At 43.4% G+C, this 18,508-nt stretch overlaps 1 protein-coding gene and 1 pseudogene across 1 annotated transcript; both read right to left on the bottom strand.

The window, feature by feature from the left end:
* Positions 1-840: 840 nt before the first annotated feature.
* Positions 841-6,071, bottom strand: LOC139446349 (uro-adherence factor A-like). The gene is made up of 6 exons (XM_071227688.1): positions 5,010-6,071; positions 3,974-4,870; positions 2,953-3,834; positions 2,442-2,630; positions 1,528-1,665; positions 841-948 (listed from the first exon to the last, which is right to left on the bottom strand). Exons 1-6 carry the CDS (start codon positions 6,069-6,071, stop codon positions 841-843), a joined length of 3,276 nt encoding a protein of 1,091 aa, XP_071083789.1.
* A 2,066-nt stretch (positions 6,072-8,137) lies between these two features.
* LOC139446348 (carbohydrate sulfotransferase 14-like) lies at positions 8,138-16,055 on the bottom strand (annotated as a pseudogene).
* Positions 16,056-18,508: the final 2,453 nt, after the last annotated feature.

Raw genomic sequence — 18,508 nt, 5'->3', positions numbered from 1 at the left:
ACCATAACATTGTGCGTCATTGCGGCATGTAAGTAATCAATCTGGAAGAGACAAACAAATGGTACATATTTTGAACAAGGTCTCACTCCGTCGGCGTACCGATCACTGAACCTCATCACACGATCCAATATACTAACCTCAGAAACAACCAATAGCGGTCTGGGGACCTATACTATTCCTGGTCCCCACAGAGTGATTGTTATAGAAGCTGTGACTGCAACAAGCATATGCCAATATAAAATCTTCATCGAGGAAATCGTAACTCTCATATTCCGTAATTGAATTCACATAACCCATTTCAGTCTCTCATACAGACCCTGAAACAAATATATCCAAAACAGTCCATGAAAGTCTATAATAGTGGGCAAGTCTAGATTACTGTAGTATCAGTATCTGAAAATGAAGAGAGTCTATCGGCTCCTTTTTAATACATTTTATTAAGATAAATTAACAACTGGTTTATTCTGTAAGATATGTTCATTTCAGAGACTAGATGTTAGTCTACACCCATGTTTAAATGCAATGTTAAATATCCTGATCGTGTTGCCAAGATAAAAACTTTCTGATCAGCGACCATTCAACTCGGTCACTGCTACAGAAATCTGACGACTGCCCTATATGCACATGCAAGATAACCCCAACTAATTGTCACCAAATGTAGCTTCTGTGAAAATAATGGGCCGCCGCATCATTTAGACAGCTCACCTAAACTGAGATTTCTGACAAGGAATTACGATATAAAACTGTGATGTTATATAATTTTTCGGCCTAAATATTGGAATCGGTAGCAGACAAACCGGTGACTGATAGTGTGAAAAGCAATCAACCAAGTTACCGAGGTTACCAGGTGACCACCCGATGATGAACAGTCCCGTCCGTGTTGAACAGTCCCTCTGTGTTGAACAGCCCCTCTGTGTTGAACTGTCCCGTCTGTGTTGAACAGTCCCTCTGTGATGAACAGTCCCGTCAGTGTTGAACAGTCCCTATGTGATGAACAGTCCCTCTGTGTTGAATATCCCCGTCCGTGTTGAAAAGTCCCTCTGTGTTGAATATTCCCGTCCGTGTTGAACAGTCCCTCTGTGTTGAACAGTCCCTCTGTGTTGAACAGTCCCTCTGTGATGAACAGTCCCTCTGTGTTGAACAGTCCCTCTGTGATGAACAGTCCCTCTGCCTGTGATGAACAGTCCCTCTGTGTTGAACAGTCCCTCTGTGATGAACAGTCCCTCTTTGTTGAATATCCCCGTCCGTGTTGAACAGTCCCTCTTTGTTGAATATTCCCTCTGTGTTGAACAGTCCCTCTCTGACGAACAGTCCCTCTGTGTTGAATATCCCCGTCCGTGTTGAACATTCCCTTTGTGTTGAATATCCCCGTCCGTGTTGAACAGTCCCTCTGTGTTGAACAGTCCCTCAGTGTTGAACAGTCCCTCTGTGTTGAACAGTCCCTCTGTGTTGAACAGTCCCTCTGTGTTGAACAGTCCCTCCGTGTTGAACAGTCCCTCTGTGTTGAACAGTCCCTCTGTGTTGAACAGTCCCTCTTTGTTGAATATTCCCGTCCGTGTTGAACAGCCCCTCTGTGTTGAACAGTCCCTCCGTGTTGAACAGTCCCTCTGTGTTGAACAGTCCCTCCGTGTTGAACAGTCCCTCTGTGTTGAACAGTCCCTCTGCCTGTGATGAACAGTCCCTCTGTGTTGAACAGTCCCTCTGTGATGAACAGTCCCTCTTTGTTGAATATCCCCGTCCGTGTTGAACAGTCCCTCTGTGTTGAACAGTCCCTCTCTGACGAACAGTCCCTCTGTGTTGAATATCCCCGTCCGTGTTGAACATTCCCTTTGTGTTGAATATCCCCGTCCGTGTTGAACAGTCCCTCTGTGTTGAACAGTCCCTCAGTGTTGAACAGTCCCTCTGTGTTGAACAGTCCCTCTGTGTTGAACAGTCCCTCTGTGTTGAACAGTCCCTCCGTGTTGAACAGTCCCTCTGTGTTGAACAGTCCCTCTGTGTTGAACAGTCCCTACTTTGTTGAATATTCCCGTCCGTGTTGAACAGCCCCTCTGTGTTGAACAGTCCCTCCGTGTTGAACAGTCCCTCTGTGTTGAACAGTCCCTCCGTGTTGAACAGTCCCTCTGTGTTGAACAGTCCCTCTGTGTTGAACAGTCCCTCTGTGTTGAACAGTCCCTCTGTGTTGAACAGTCCCTCTGTGTTGAACAGTCCCTCTGTGTTGAACAGTCCCTCTGTGATGAACAGTCCCTCTTTGTTGAATATCCCCGTCCGTGTTGAACAGCCCCTCTGTGTTGAATATTCCCGTCCGTGTTGAACAGTCCCTCTCTGACGAACAGTCCCTCTGTGTTGAATATCCCCGTCCGTGTTGAACATTCCCTCTGTGTTGAATATTCCCGTCCGTGTTGAACAGTCCCTCTGTGTTGAACATTCCCTCTGTTATGTACAGTCCCTCTGTGTTGAATATCCCCGTCCGTGTTGAACAGTCCCTCTGTGTTGAACAGTCTCTCTTTGATGAACAGTCCCTCCGTGTTGAACAGTCCCTCTGTGTTGAACAGTCCCTCTGTGATGAACAGTCCCTCTTTGTTGAACAGTCCCTCTGTGTTGAATATCCCCGTCCGTGTTGAACAGCCCCTCTGTGTTGAACAGTCTCTCTTTGATGTACAGTCCCTCTGTGATGAACAGTCCCTCTTTGTTGAATATCCCCATCCGTGTTGAACAGTCCCTCTGTGTTGAATATTCCCGTCCGTGTTGAACAGTCCCTCTCTGACGAACAGTCCCTCTGTGTTGAATATCCCCGTCCGTGTTGAACATTCCCTCTGTGTTGAATATTCCCGTCCGTGTTGAACAGTCCCTCTGTGTTGAACATTCCCTCTGTTATGTACAGTCCCTCTGTGTTGAATATCCCCGTCCGTGTTGAACATTCCCTCTGTGTTGAACAGTTCCTCTGTGATGAACAGTCTCCCTGTGATGAATATCCCCTTCCGTGTTGAACAGTCCCTCTGTGTTGAATATTCCCGTCCGTGTTGAACAGTCCCTCTGTGTTGAACAGTCCCTCTGTGATGAACAGTCCCATCCGTGTTGAACAGTCCCTCTGTGTTGAATATCCCCGTCTGTGTTGAACAGTTCCTCTGTGATGAACAGTCCCTCTGTGTTGAATATTCCCGTCCGTGTTGAACAGTCCCTCTGTGTTGAATATTCCCGTCCGTGTTGAACAGTCCCTCTGTGTTGAACAGTTCCTCTGTGTTGAACAGTCCCTCTGTGATGAACAGTCCCGTCCGTGTTGAACATTCCCTCTGTGTTGAACAGCCCCTCTGTGTTGAACAGCCCCTCTGTGTTGAACTGTCCCTCTGTGATGAACAGCCCCTCTGTGTTGAACAGCCCCTCTGTGTTGAACAGTCCCTCTGTGTTGAACAGTCCCTCTGTGATGAACAGTCCCTCTTTGTTGAACAGTCCCTCTGTGTTGAATATCCCCGTCCGTGTTGAACAGCCCCTCTGTGTTGAACAGTCTCTCTTTGATGTACAGTCCCTCTGTGATGAACAGTCCCTCTTTGTTGAATATCCCCATCCGTGTTGAACAGTCCCTCTGTGTTGAATATTCCCGTCTGTGTTGAACAGCCCCTCTGTGTTGAACAGCCCCTCTGTGTTGAACTGTCCCTCTGTGATGAACAGCCCCTCTGTGTTGAACAGCCCCTCTGTGTTGAACAGTCCCTCTGTGTTGAACAGTCCCTCTGTGATGAACAGTCCCTCTTTGTTGAACAGTCCCTCTGTGTTGAATATCCCCGTCCGTGTTGAACAGCCCCTCTGTGTTGAACAGTCTCTCTTTGATGTACAGTCCATCTGTGATGAACAGTCCCTCTTTGTTGAATATCCCCATCCGTGTTGAACAGTCCCTCTGTGTTGAATATTCCCGTCCGTGTTGAACAGTCCCTCTGTGTTGAACAGTTCCTCTGTGTTGAACAGTCCCTCTGTGATGAACAGTCCCGTCCGTGTTGAACATTCCCTCTGTGTTGAACAGCCCCTCTGTGTTGAACAGCCCCTCTGTGTTGAACTGTCCCTCTGTGATGAACAGCCCCTCTGTGTTGAACAGTCCCTCCGTGTTGAACAGTCCCTCTGTGTTGAACAGTCCCTCTGTGATGAACAGTCCCTCTTTGTTGAACAGTCCCTCTGTGTTGAATATCCCCGTCCGTGTTGAACAGCCCCTCTGTGTTGAACAGTCTCTCTTTGATGTACAGTCCCTCTGTGATGAACAGTCCCTCTTTGTTGAATATCCCCATCCGTGTTGAACAGTCCCTCTGTGTTGAATATTCCCGTCCGTGTTGAACAGTCCCTCTCTGACGAACAGTCCCTCTGTGTTGAACAGCCCCTCTGTGTTGAACTGTCCCTCTGTGATGAACAGCCCCTCTGTGTTGAACAGCCCCTCTGTGTTGAACAGTCCCTCTGTGTTGAACAGTCCCTCTGTGATGAACAGTCCCTCTTTGTTGAACAGTCCCTCTGTGTTGAATATCCCCGTCCGTGTTGAACAGCCCCTCTGTGTTGAACAGTCTCTCTTTGATGTACAGTCCCTCTGTGATGAACAGTCCCTCTTTGTTGAATATCCCCATCCGTGTTGAACAGTCCCTCTGTGTTGAATATTCCCGTCTGTGTTGAACAGCCCCTCTGTGTTGAACAGCCCCTCTGTGTTGAACTGTCCCTCTGTGATGAACAGCCCCTCTGTGTTGAACAGCCCCTCTGTGTTGAACAGTCCCTCTGTGTTGAACAGTCCCTCTGTGATGAACAGTCCCTCTTTGTTGAACAGTCCCTCTGTGTTGAATATCCCCGTCCGTGTTGAACAGCCCCTCTGTGTTGAACAGTCTCTCTTTGATGTACAGTCCATCTGTGATGAACAGTCCCTCTTTGTTGAATATCCCCATCCGTGTTGAACAGTCCCTCTGTGTTGAATATTCCCGTCCGTGTTGAACAGTCCCTCTGTGTTGAACAGTTCCTCTGTGTTGAACAGTCCCTCTGTGATGAACAGTCCCGTCCGTGTTGAACATTCCCTCTGTGTTGAACAGCCCCTCTGTGTTGAACAGCCCCTCTGTGTTGAACTGTCCCTCTGTGATGAACAGCCCCTCTGTGTTGAACAGTCCCTCCGTGTTGAACAGTCCCTCTGTGTTGAACAGTCCCTCTGTGATGAACAGTCCCTCTTTGTTGAACAGTCCCTCTGTGTTGAATATCCCCGTCCGTGTTGAACAGCCCCTCTGTGTTGAACAGTCTCTCTTTGATGTACAGTCCCTCTGTGATGAACAGTCCCTCTTTGTTGAATATCCCCATCCGTGTTGAACAGTCCCTCTGTGTTGAATATTCCCGTCCGTGTTGAACAGTCCCTCTCTGACGAACAGTCCCTCTGTGTTGAATATCCCCGTCCGTGTTGAACATTCCCTCTGTGTTGAATATTCCCGTCCGTGTTGAACAGTCCCTCTGTGTTGAACATTCCCTCTGTTATGTACAGTCCCTCTGTGTTGAATATCCCCGTCCGTGTTGAACATTCCCTCTGTGTTGAACAGTTCCTCTGTGATGAACAGTCTCCCTGTGATGAATATCCCCTTCCGTGTTGAACAGTCCCTCTGTGTTGAATATTCCCGTCCGTGTTGAACAGTCCCTCTGTGTTGAACAGTCCCTCTGTGATGAACAGTCCCATCCGTGTTGAACAGTCCCTCTGTGTTGAATATCCCCGTCTGTGTTGAACAGTTCCTCTGTGATGAACAGTCCCTCTGTGTTGAATATTCCCGTCCGTGTTGAACAGTCCCTCTGTGTTGAATATTCCCGTCCGTGTTGAACAGTCCCTCTGTGTTGAACAGTTCCTCTGTGTTGAACAGTCCCTCTGTGATGAACAGTCCCGTCCGTGTTGAACATTCCCTCTGTGTTGAACAGCCCCTCTGTGTTGAACAGCCCCTCTGTGTTGAACTGTCCCTCTGTGATGAACAGCCCCTCTGTGTTGAACAGCCCCTCTGTGTTGAACTGTCCCGTCTGTGTTGAACAGTCCCTCTGTGTTGAATATCCCCGTCCGTGTTGAACAGTCCCTCTGTGTTGAACATTCTCTGTGTGTTGAACAGTCCCTCTTTGTTGAATATTCCCGTCTGTGATGAACAGTCCCTCTGTTTTGACTATCCCCGTCTGTGATGAACACTCCCTCTGTGTTGAATATCCCCGTCCGTGTTGAACAGTCCCTCTGTGTTGAACAGTCCCTCTGTGTTGAATATTCCACTCTGTGTTGAACAGTCCCTCTGTGATGAATATTCCCGTCTGTGATGAACAGTCCCTCTGTTTTGACTATCCCCGTCTGTGATGAACACTCCCTCTGTGTTGAATATCCCCGTCCGTGTTGAACAGTCCCTCTGTGTTGAACAGTCCCTCTGTGATGAATATTCCCGTCTGTGTTGAACAGTCCCTCTGTGATGAATATTCCCGTCTGTGTTGAACAGTCCCTCTGTGTTGACTATCCCCGTCTGTGTTGAACAGTCCCTCTGTGTTGACTATCCCCGTCTGTGATGAACAGTCCCTCTGTGTTGACTATCCCCGTCTGTGTTGAACAGTCCCTCTGTGTTGACTATCCCCGTCTGTGATGAACAGTCCCTCTGTGTTGACTATCCCCGTCTGTGTTGAACAGTCCCTCTGTGTTGACTATCCCCGTCTGTGATGAACAGTCCCTCTGTGTTGACTTTCCCCGTCTGTGATGAACAGTCCCTCTGTGATGAATATTCCCGTCTGTGTTGAACAGTCCCTCTGTGTTGACTATCCTCGTCTGTGTTGAACAGTCCCTCTGTGATGAAAAGCTGGACACGCTCACCTTTTCGCGAACACCTGGTGTCATCACTATCTGATTCATAAACACATGCTCGTCATATAATCGGAATCGTACAATCGACTCTGGTTTTAGCAGGAATTTCTGATGAATATGGAAAGGGTTTGTCGCTTTTATTTACATGTATATGTTATGGGAAGAGCGGACTGTGTTCGACAACAATATCCTCTGATTTCTAGTATTATTAAATCTAAATTAAATAATATATTCTCAAAAAGAAGGACCAGGAGAAATATTACTTATACATATTTTATAAGGGTAAACACGGTTGTATAGACGCATCTTATTTTCAGACGTTTGATATAATTGATTGATTGTTTGTTGTTTTACGCCGCACTCAGCAGTATTCCAGCTATGTGACGGCGGTCTGTAAATAATCGAGTCTGGACCAGTGATTAATATGATGAACATCGATCCACGCAATTGGGACCGATGACATGCATCAACCAAGTCAGCGAGCCTGACCACCCGATCCCGTTAGTCGCCTCTTACGACAAGCAGTCTCCTTTGAATCAAGGTCAGTGGTCATCAGTGCAGTTAACGGATGGAATCAGATTTAAACCGTCCTTTCATAATGGCCGTATGCGAGTTTTGTTTGTTTGTTGTTTAACGCCGCACTCAGCAATAAATCCAGCTATATGACGGCGGTCTGTATATTATAAATTCTTAACCAGACAATCAAGTGACTGATGTCATGAGCATCGACCCACACAATTAGGATACGATGACATGTATGAACCAAGTCAGCGAGCCTGACCACCCGATTCTGTTAGTCACCTCTTACGACAAGCATAGTCGCCTTTTACGGCAAGTATTCTACTCCGGATCTTCACGGGTAATTTTTGGGATTGAAATTCGGGCATGGAATCTTATGGGGACGATCATTTACAAATGCCGGATACGTTCTTTGGGACGGTTTACCAACAGACATGCAGGATAGTGATCCATGCAAGTGTTCAACGTCCCTGTTTAGAAGAACCTTCTGATCTGAGACCGTAATGTCCTGGCTATTTCAAGCACCAGCACAGCAGGGTAAACTGATTATCATTAACTTATAAACTTAGCTAATTGCACATCTTGTGAACGTTACCATTTGTAGAACAAAGAGCACAGGTATAATGCCGACAGACACGTTTATACATCTTGAAGCAAGGACCGAAATGTAATATTGTCTGTCGCTTACAAAGAAAATAGATCCGATTATCACATCAAAACACCCATCCAGCTGGAGAAAAAGACATGTAATAGTATGTAGAGAAAACAATAAAACATAAATACACACATGATTTAATTCAACTTTTAATTCCACACGGTGATAAGATTTCTGATGGCACTGGGCACTGTGTAGTTGAACAGCTGAAGGTCGGGGTAGTATTTCCGCCATATACCCTCTAGAAAGGATGGCGGGATGTCTTGGTAATGGTGTCTGAGGAGGCTTGATGTTTTCTCGTGGGGATAGGACATTGGGAGGTGGACATCGGAAGGTGCACCAATGTGTTCCAGTATCATTTTAGCGGCTGTCTGTAACTCCTCATATTTTCCTATCAAGTCGTATTTAATATGACACACCTTACACAGATCCTCCTGCAGATGCCAATGCTCATTTAAGTCCTCTTCCTTAGTTTCCACTATATATTGTAGAAATTCGAAGAATGACGGATGAGGATCTTTCTCACGACCTTGGTCAAGGGCTATTTTCCTATACTTCCTGACTATGCGTCTTCCAAAGGTTGAAAAAAACTCTTCGTCACTTGCCGCGACACTGAGCTTATCCCTATAAGCTGATATGAGTCTCTCAAATGGTTCACGCACAAAGACGAACTTGTAATAGGTCTTCATAACTGTATCTATTTCCTCGGGTTGAAGATCTGATAAATAGGTGAGATATTTTTTATACCCGTGCTGAACGTCATATTGATTCAACGTCAGTGCCGTGGATGCATTCAGTTTGCCAGAGAGAATAAGGAATACACGCTTCCAACTCGTAGTAGCGACCTTCGGGGATTCGCAGTAGAGAACTTTATACCGATGATTCACAATGATCCTCTTGTACGCATTTGTGGCTCGATCCGATGTCACCCCCATTTCCTTACACATTTTTTCAATCGAGTCTTGCCTGCTTCCACCCTAAGGCAAATAATTTAAACATGCGAGAGAGTAATAGTGTCATTGCTATAGTTAATATTGGGATTCTATTGAAAAAAAAAATACTGTCGGAAATGCTTCATTGAATAAATACCAATCATAGAGCTATGTAAATATCATATATCAAAATAACGTAAATCTACCTAATCTAGCGCCTATCCTAACTGACACTATGAGTGGTCTAAAAAGGTAGGTGTGTGTGTGTGCGGTGTGTGTGCGCGGTGTGCGGTGTGTGTGTGTGTGTGTGTGTGTGTGTGTGTGTGTGTGTGTGTGTGTGTGTGTTAAATGATGATAAACTTAGAAAATAGTCGTGTGTTTTCAAGTGTGTATAGGGTAATTACCTGACACCAGTCCCGAAGTGATGACCTCACACCTAGGCTCGTGCATCCTCACCGGTTCACTTGTCACCTGTGTTGGAGTCTCAAGATAGTGTTGTAATAGTATTTTATTGAGATATGCGTTGACGGGGGTAAAAATCAAGATGTGTACTGCATGATATTTGCTTGGGAAAATGATGTACTATCACCCAAAGGTATGATAACTGGTGCAACAAGGCTGGTATCTACCCCATCACGTTGGCGGCACTGACGTTCTTTTTCAAGGACGTGACCTTCAGCCTTTTGCCATACCGGTTTTTACTGGTTTCTTCAAGCGTTGGTTGGTTGGTTTGTTGTTTTACGGCGCACTCAGCAATATTCCAGCGAAATGACGGCGGTCTGTAAATAATCGAGTCTGGACCAGACAATCCAGTGATTAATATCATGAGCATCGATCCACGCAATTAGGATCGATGACATGCATCAACCAAGTCAACGAGTCTGACCCGCCGATCCCGTTAGTCGCCTCTTACGACAAGCATAGTCGCCACTTACGACAAGCATAGTCGCCTTTTACGGCAAACACCATTCCTTTGGACTCCTATGGACAGGTAGGTCGATCGATAGTTACGCGATGTTTCAATAGCAGCATCCTGTGAAACATGCTATTTGTTTTAACGGGCAAAAAGCATTATTCTAGCATTTCCGACAGTACTTTTGATTTCGTTCATACCTTCCGACATTGCAAAATATATGGGATTTATTCAACATCATCACATGCCTAACATGACCGCAATTTCCAAGATCACTTGATTGTAGTTTCTGCATTAACTCTTATAATGTCTTTATATGAAGTCAAAATGGATTCGCACGTCACTTTATACAATGTTATCAATATATGTTTGCATTAATATTATTAGATATTATGGAAGTGTATCGATTTTAACAATTTAACTTGTTCGTTTGTTGTTTAACGCCGCACGCAGAAATATTCCAGCTATATGACGGCGGTCTGTAAATAATCGAGTCTGGACCAGACAATCCAGTAATTGACATCATAAACCTCGATCCACTCAACCACGACAAAATGCATCAACCTAGTCAGCGAGCCTGACCACACGATCCCATTAGTCGCCTTTTACGGCAAGCCTGGGTTTTTGAAGACCTATTCTACCCCGGATCGTCATGGATCGCTATTAAAAGATAAGCCTGTATATTACTTTTAAATGTCCTCCAGATGAAAACGTTGTTCGAGTGGATCTGAGTTGATCTGAAAACGAATGGTGAAGCATATAGTCAGTAATTTGATGCCTTCAACAAACATGTACACACAGAAGATCAGCTGAATCACTCAAACACTTTCGGTGAAGACGACAAAATTTGCAACGACATATACTCATCTTGCCTTTCAGGCCATGTGAGTGTTGTTTCATGTTGCAGTCGACCCGTGAAGATCCGGGGTAGAATAGGTCTTCAGCAACCCATGCTTGTCGGGATCGGGTGGTCAGGCTCGCTGACTTGGTTGATGCATGTCATCGATCCCAATTGCGTGGGTCGATGCTCATGATATCAATCACTGGATTGTCTGGTCCAGACTCGATTATTTACAGACAGCCGTCATATAACTGGAATATTGCTGAGTGCGGCGTTAAACAACAAACAATCAATCAATTGCGTGGGTCGATGCTCATGATATCAATCACTGGATTGTCTGGTCCAGACTCGATTATTTACAGACCGCCGTCATATAACTGGAATATTGCTGAGTGCGGCGTTAAACTAACAAACCATCCATCAAACCATCCTAAAACTCCCACCAATGTCAATCACTGGATTGCCTGGTCCAGACTCGATTATTTACAGACCACCGTCATATAGCTAAAATATATTGCTGAGAGCGGCGTTAAACAACAAACAAAAAAAACAAAACAAATTGAATAGCAATTTTCCACAACGTTTTCTCATCCACATCAAGATACCAGCAACCTACAATATACTGTAGATCGGCTGGTCAGGATCGCTGACTTGGTTGATGCATGTCACCGATCCAAGTTGTGTGTATCGATGCTCATGATATCAGTCACTGGATTGTCTGGTCCATATTCGATTATTTACAGACCGCCGTCATATAAGCTTGAATTGAATATTGCTGAATGCGGCGTTAAACGACAAACCAACCAACCACTGTAGCCTTCATATACGTCAGGTGAACAGAAAAAGTCGTGTTTTCGGATTTCTTGTGAGTAGTACATGTATATAGATACAATGTAGTGGGGCCAGCACAATGTCATATCTGCAATAAAGTTGCAAGTGTGTGCGTTAATTTTCAGGGGGTTCAAAATGCCAAAAAACATATATCTATGAACATTGTTCTAATTGTTCGTATAAAAAAAGCGAAAATACAATATCCAACAGAAATCTTTGCATAAAGCAGAGTTGACTGTACAATTCCGACAATATCATGAACATGTGTTTATGAATCAATATCAAATAGTAATGATACCAGGTGTTCGCGAAAAGGTGGCCGTATCCTACCCCACCGGTGGCATTCGCCACAAACACATGCAAAGGCAAGTCAATCGTTCACCCGAAAAAAATATGGAAACATATGGTACAAGTCCAAATAGGGAATTGCATCGGACATCATATTTGTCACTGATGCGTCAAATTTGGAAATGTCCACCCCATGTCTACCATAAAACGTTTTGAAAGCTTTACTGAGGCCTTGAATGTTGAAACCTTGATCAAACAACTTCTGAGCAAGAGTCGTATGACGCTCTTTGAAATCTTGGTAGAAACAGCATGTGCGATTGTATCTCAAAAGTTGCAAAATGCAACACCAAAGGCTGGAGCTGCTGGAATATTGCTCGACATGAAGAGGAGGTTGACTATTGGAAAGTTGAAGTCATCCCTCTTATCATACAGTCTTGTGGAGAGTGTTTTGTCTGTTTGTTTTTTGTTGTTTAACGCCGCACTCAGTAATATTCCAGCTATGTAACGGCGGTCTGTAAATAATATGTTTGATATCATGAGCAACGATCCACATACATCGGGATACGATGACATGCATCGACCAAGACAGCGAGCCTGACCACCCGATCCCGTTAGTCGCCTCTTACGACAAGCATTGGTTGCTGAAGACCAATTCTACCCCGGAATCTTCACGGGTCCATAAACAAATATTTACTTAAAGTGTATTTCTCACCATGAAAAATAACCAATGTTATCGCGACGATGGTTGATACGGCAGTCAACTGAAAAAGTAACCTGAAACTGAAAATAACGACATTAGAATCTATAAGATAACGAGTTGTACACCCTAACCATTACAGCCCAGCTATATAAAACATCAACATGCAAAGTTGTCTTGATCTGGGTAAGGCAGACCAATGATCAACAACTTGAGCAGCGAACCGTGTGAAATGGTTTGTATATTTGTTGTTTAACGCCGCACTCGGCAATATTCCAGCTATATGACGGCGGTCTGTAATTAATCGAGTCTGGACCAGAGTGACTGAGGGATTGACATCATGAGCACGCAATCCACACAATTAGGATACGATGATATGCATTAACCAAATCAGCGAACCTAACCACCCGATCCCCTTAGTCGCCTCTTACGACAAGCATGGTTGATGTCACCGGACTGACAACTGAGCACTACGACATTGTTCTATTGATTTGCAGAACACAACGGATGCCAGTGCCTCTGGATGAGGAGGCGCAGGGTTATGGGAACAAAAGACTGCCTTGTTGTCATACCAATTACAGAGAACTGATGGCAAGTCGTCTATGTTTACGGGGTTTTGTGACTTTACTCAGAGAACCCGTGAAGATAGGTCTTCAGCAACTCATGCTTGTCGTAAGAGGCGACTAACGGGATCGGGTGGTCAGGCTCGCCATCAGAAATGGGCTTTACACATTGTACCCATGCCGGGAAACGAACCCGGGTCTTCGGCGATTATTTACAGATCGCCGTCATATAGCTGGAATATTGCTGAGTGTTTTGTTTAGATTGTTGTTTAACGCCGCAAATACACAAGTGGTAAACGCCAGCGACCATTGTCACGTTCGACATGAAGTTCCCTTCCGTATTAGACAAGGGCGGTTGATAAGACGAAGGCTCGAGTTCCGAGTCCACACATGGGTACATTTTCAGTGTCTCCTATCTAGTTATATTGCTAAATGCGGCGTAAACCATACTGTAAACGCGCGCTTATTGATACGAGGAAGCATTGTATACCCGTGAATATCCGGGGTAGAATAGGTCTTCAGCAACCCATGCTTGCTGTAAAAGGGAGCCATGCTTGTCGTAATAGGCGACTAACGAGATTGGTTGATGCATGTTATCGTATCCCAAATGCGTGGATCGATGTTCATGATGTCAATCACTGGATTGTCTGTTCCAGACTCGATTATTTACAGACCGCCGTTACATAGCTGGAATATTGCTGAGTGTGGCGTAAAACAACAAACAAACAAACTGAATACTTACTGTTTCGCTCTCATGACTGTATTGTTGTGTTGTTTTAGATTGGACTGCAAACACTCCGTGTGTTGCAACACATGCACTAAACTCCCACCAAATATAGATCACGTCCGCGTCAGCTGGATAACATAACGGCATAAATTGTCAAATAGATGTTCTAAATTCTAAAATCTGGTATATGGTAAAACAGTGATCGTTACTCTCACTATTAATAATATTCAAATAACTATCTTAACATTTGGTATTCAAACATAGCTGACACAGTTCCCAGAAGTGGTGGGTTGTCATAAATCGACCAATCCGGGTGATGTGCGTTGAAACAGCTGATATCATGAGTCAGAGTGAGTTAAAATTTAACGTCACATCGGCAATATTTCGGCCATATCGTGACCAGAACAATTTACACATAAATAATAAATACATTCAGATCCGGGGTAGAATAGGTCTTCAGCAACCCATGCTTGCCGTAAAAGGTGACTATCCTTGTCGTAAAAGGCGACTAACGGGATCTTGTGGTCAGATTCGCTGACTTGGTTGATGCATGTCATCGTATCCCATTGCGTGGATCAATGGTGATGACGTCAATCACTGGATTGTCTGGTCAAGACTCGATTTTTTTACAGAATGTTGTCATATAGCTGGAATATTGCTGAGAGCGGCGTTAAACAACAATTAAACTAACATAAAAACCCATTCAGATCATAAAAAATCTGACAACAAAGACAGTAAAACAGATTTATCTTAAAACTAGAATATAACCATAAAAAGATGTCACTTTCAGAACGACAGCCGTCATATAGCTGGAATATCGCGGAGTGCGGCGTAAAACAGCAAACAAACATAACAATACAAAATAAATACGAGCTAGAGATCACCAGCAACCAAACTTAGGCCACTACATTTGGGACCATGGGGACTTTGTGCCTCTGCTACCTGCATGGTAACCCAGCAGGATTTACACCATCCCTTTATATTAGTCATTGGTGATTCTGGACAAGGTTTAGCCATAGATTAATACGAACAAATATTCTTCAAAAAACACTGGTAAACATAAAAATACTTTGAATGACATGGGCTTACATACCCTCTCAGGGGCACAATAGTTTTACCTACTTCAACCCTATCAAGGCACAGCCACTAACAATCTCAGTTAATAATCGTTAACAACCAATTTATAAAATACATAACTTTCTACATCAAAATTTATCACTTTATTCAATTTCATTCCCAAATTTTTTTTATGGGTGAAACCTTGGATTAGTTTTCCCTTGTGATGGAAAAATCAATACAGTCAAGCAGGACATGCTTGACCGTGATTCTTTCATCATAAGGGATACAAAATGGAGGATCCTCACATTTCAATAAATATTCATGAGTATATCTATTGTGGCCAATACGACATCGTCGTGAACTGACCTCTTCAAACCTGGACTGACAACCCAAGAAGGTGTAACCGATATTTCGTTTAATTTCATGAAATTTGTTTATACCTTCTTAGGTGTCCCACTTCTCTTGCATAAGATCTCTGATGTAACATCTAATTACAGGTTTAATATCACTGTATGGAATTAGAAGTGTCACAGCTTTATTGAGTTCTCTTTTAGCTGCAGCATCAGCCATTGTGTTACCAACGATTCCCACATGGCTGGGTAACCAACAGAAAGGGATGTCGTTTTGGCCAGTAGCTAGATCATTCAACAATTTCGATCAATAGTGGATGTGTACTGGACATACTTTGAATAGCCTGAAGACACGAAAGAGTGAAAATATTATGAACTGCTTATGCTTAGATTGGTTATTCAAATATTTAAGAGCTGTTAAGATGGCTTGTGATTCTGCTGTTAAAACTGAACTGTCATGTGGTTACCTGAACGATATGGTTCTGGTTCCAATTGTTCCAATGATAGTAGCGCTAGCTACTGTGTCACTCTGGAGTCAATCCGTGGGTCCACAACACTCTATTCGTGATCTTAATATAAATATATGACTCCATAGTAGTCCAGCAATGGCCAGGCAACATCGGGGGCGTAAGAGGGCCAACCTGCCTAGCCTTTGTCCGAGGGTCAAGTCCCGACCAACAGAAAGTATTCTCATTTTAACCAGTCAAATCACTGACCAGCTGCCACGTATCGAATACGATACCTCTCTGGTCAGCCTGCAGTATCCCACACCTCATCCACCATGTTAAGCTTCAGTGGCCACCCGGCCATTCGCTTATGTTAATTAGGAGCCACTGACCTGCACATGACTCCGTGCTCTTGACCATAGTTGTAACAGTCTAGCTGTTGTTATAATTTGAATTGGGCAGCATTGTGAATATTTATCTATATACTTATTTAACACAGGGAATATACAAGACATATATAAACTCCCTGTTAAAACCTATACCCTGCCAAACTGCCTACGACACAAGTTTGTGATTTTATTAATGTCAGGTCTACATGTACCTCTGACGTAAAGGAGAACTATTTTCAAGATGTATATTCGCATCAGATATTAAAGTTTTTATCTTTATTCCAAGAGGGGGGAATAAGAGAAGATATGTTAATATGCAGGATTAGGGTGATTTAAAGAGTAATTGGTAATATACTGTAAAGATAATTTCATACGTCGGGGTTTAAGTGATGGTTCTTCAGCCTATAAACTGTGAAAGGGAGAAGTTCTTAAGGACCCAAGGCCTTGATGGTGAATAGAATCCAGTATTTTTAGATTGCTTTTGCATTCTCCTCCATAAACGATGGAGCCGTAATCCAGTTTTGAACGGATGAGTGCCCTATATAGTTGGAGTAGGGTCTTCTGATCACCTCCCCACTTTGAATTTGAAACGACTTTTTAATAATTCGAGCGCGTTCAGGCATTTAGCTTTGATTTGTTTGTTTGTTTGTTTGTTGTTTAACGCTGCACGCAGCAATATTCCAGCTTTATGACGGCGGTCTGTAAAATAATCGAGTCTGGACCAGACAATCCAGTGATTATCATCATGCGCATCGTTCCACGCCATTGGGATTGATGACATGTATCAACCAAGTCAGCGAGCCTGACCACCCGATCCCTTTAGTCGCCTTTTACGACAAGCATAGTCGCCTTTTACGGCAAGTTTGGGTTGCTGAAGACCTATTCTATCCCGGAATCTTCACCGGTTCATTTAGCTTTGAGGTATTTCATATTGGTTAAGAGGTCAAATGGTTATCAGAATTAAGTCCCAAGAACTTGGCTTCCTTTACAATTTTAATAGTTGTACCATCCAAATATTGTTCAGGATATGGCTATTATTTTCGATAAAAATGTATGCAATTGGTCTTGGCTTAAGAAACTTTAAAGCCATTTTCCAGTGACCATTTTGTTTATTAAGACATAACTGTAATTGTCTTTCAATTGAATGCATATTTTTACCACGACAAGATATGTTAACAGTATTCACGAAAAATGATCCATCTACAGAATCATTAAAAACCTTTGCGAGGTTATTTATCTTAATACTAAATCTTGCAACAGACAAGATACTGCCTTGTAGAACACCCTGATCCTGTTGATAATGATCAGACAGGGTGGAGCCCACGCTGAAATTGTCTGTCGGTTAAATATTGGGATATAAATTGAGGCCAACGGACTTTCAATCCAGAATCATGTAATTCTTTTGAAATACCATGTTTCCATGCGGTGTCGGAAGCCTTTTCGAGATCGAAAAAGAATGGCACTGCATATTGATTGTTCATAATTGCATCTTTAACAAATTACTCCAATCGAAATAAATGGCCAACAGTACTTTGGTTTTACGAAAACCACATTGGTTGATTGGTTTGTTGTTTAACGCCGCCCTCAGCAATATTCCAGCTATATGACGGCGGTCTGTAAATAATCGAGTCTTGACCAGACCAGCCAGTGAATACCAGGTTTAGGTCCCTTATCTTTGATTTTTTTAATCATATTCCATACCTAAGACATAGGCCTAAGGGAATTTAATTTTGTTGCGTTTATTTTGCTCAAATGAACGGCGTGCCTTGGCTTTGACAATTTTGAATTTATTTATATTAAGAACCATAGAATGACGGAAATGATGCTCAGCCTTCTTCCGTGCCTTCCTGGTTTGTTTGCAAGTATAATTGAACCATGGTTTGTGTGGATTTGCAGAGGACTTGGGATACATTCATCAGCTATGTTATTCAGTATATCAGAGAAACATTCTATATAGTCCATGAGCCAGACTCCAAAATTTTATAAAGCGGTACCACCTGGGGTGGCAAAATCTCAGTATGATTTTTTGATAGTCATATATCCATAGATAAAAAAACCCTTTGAAAGCAATCCGGGACTCACAGCTTAGTGGTAGTAATCACCACATAAAGGGGGACCCCAGAGTAGAATCCACGGGACTAGATTTCAGGGTAGGGGAAACAAGAAAGTGGAATAACTTTACAAACAATAGTCATATGGAGAAGTATGACCACTCAAAATGTTGGTAACTTGATGCTCTACGTGTTGGTATGTAATATAGGACTAAGAAGTAAAAATGTAGGTCACCAGAGGTCAAAAGGTCACAACATTTGACTTCTGCTTAAAATATTACCACCTGTCAGAAAATAAACTGCACATACCACACCAATGGGACTTTCTTAACCCAAATGGGCCAAGAAGTACCCAAGTCCGTTACAAGTCTGAAAAAAGTGAAATTTATGATCTTTTGTATTGTTTCAAAGAACGGTTTTTGATGCATTTTAA

This window comes from Haliotis cracherodii, unplaced genomic scaffold (genome assembly GCF_022045235.1).
Source record: "Haliotis cracherodii isolate W230 unplaced genomic scaffold, xgHalCrac1.p SCAF_6, whole genome shotgun sequence".
In the NCBI taxonomy this organism is placed as follows: domain Eukaryota; kingdom Metazoa; phylum Mollusca; class Gastropoda; order Lepetellida; family Haliotidae; genus Haliotis; species Haliotis cracherodii.
This window is presented reverse-complemented; position numbering and strand designations above follow the sequence as displayed.

Excerpts from the sequence above, each read along its gene's own strand:
- LOC139446349 (XM_071227688.1), bottom strand. The coding sequence starts at position 6,071 with ATGTTCAACACAGAGGGACTGTTCAACACGGACGGGGATATTCAACAC. Across the intron at positions 3,835-3,973 it reads TGTTCAACACGGACGGGACT|ATGGACTGTACATCAAAGAG; the intron begins GTTCATCACAGA and ends TGTTCATCACAG. Across the intron at positions 949-1,527 it reads ATATTCAACAAAGAGGGACT|AGGGACTGTTCAACACAGAC; the intron begins GTTCAACACAGA and ends TGTTCATCACAG.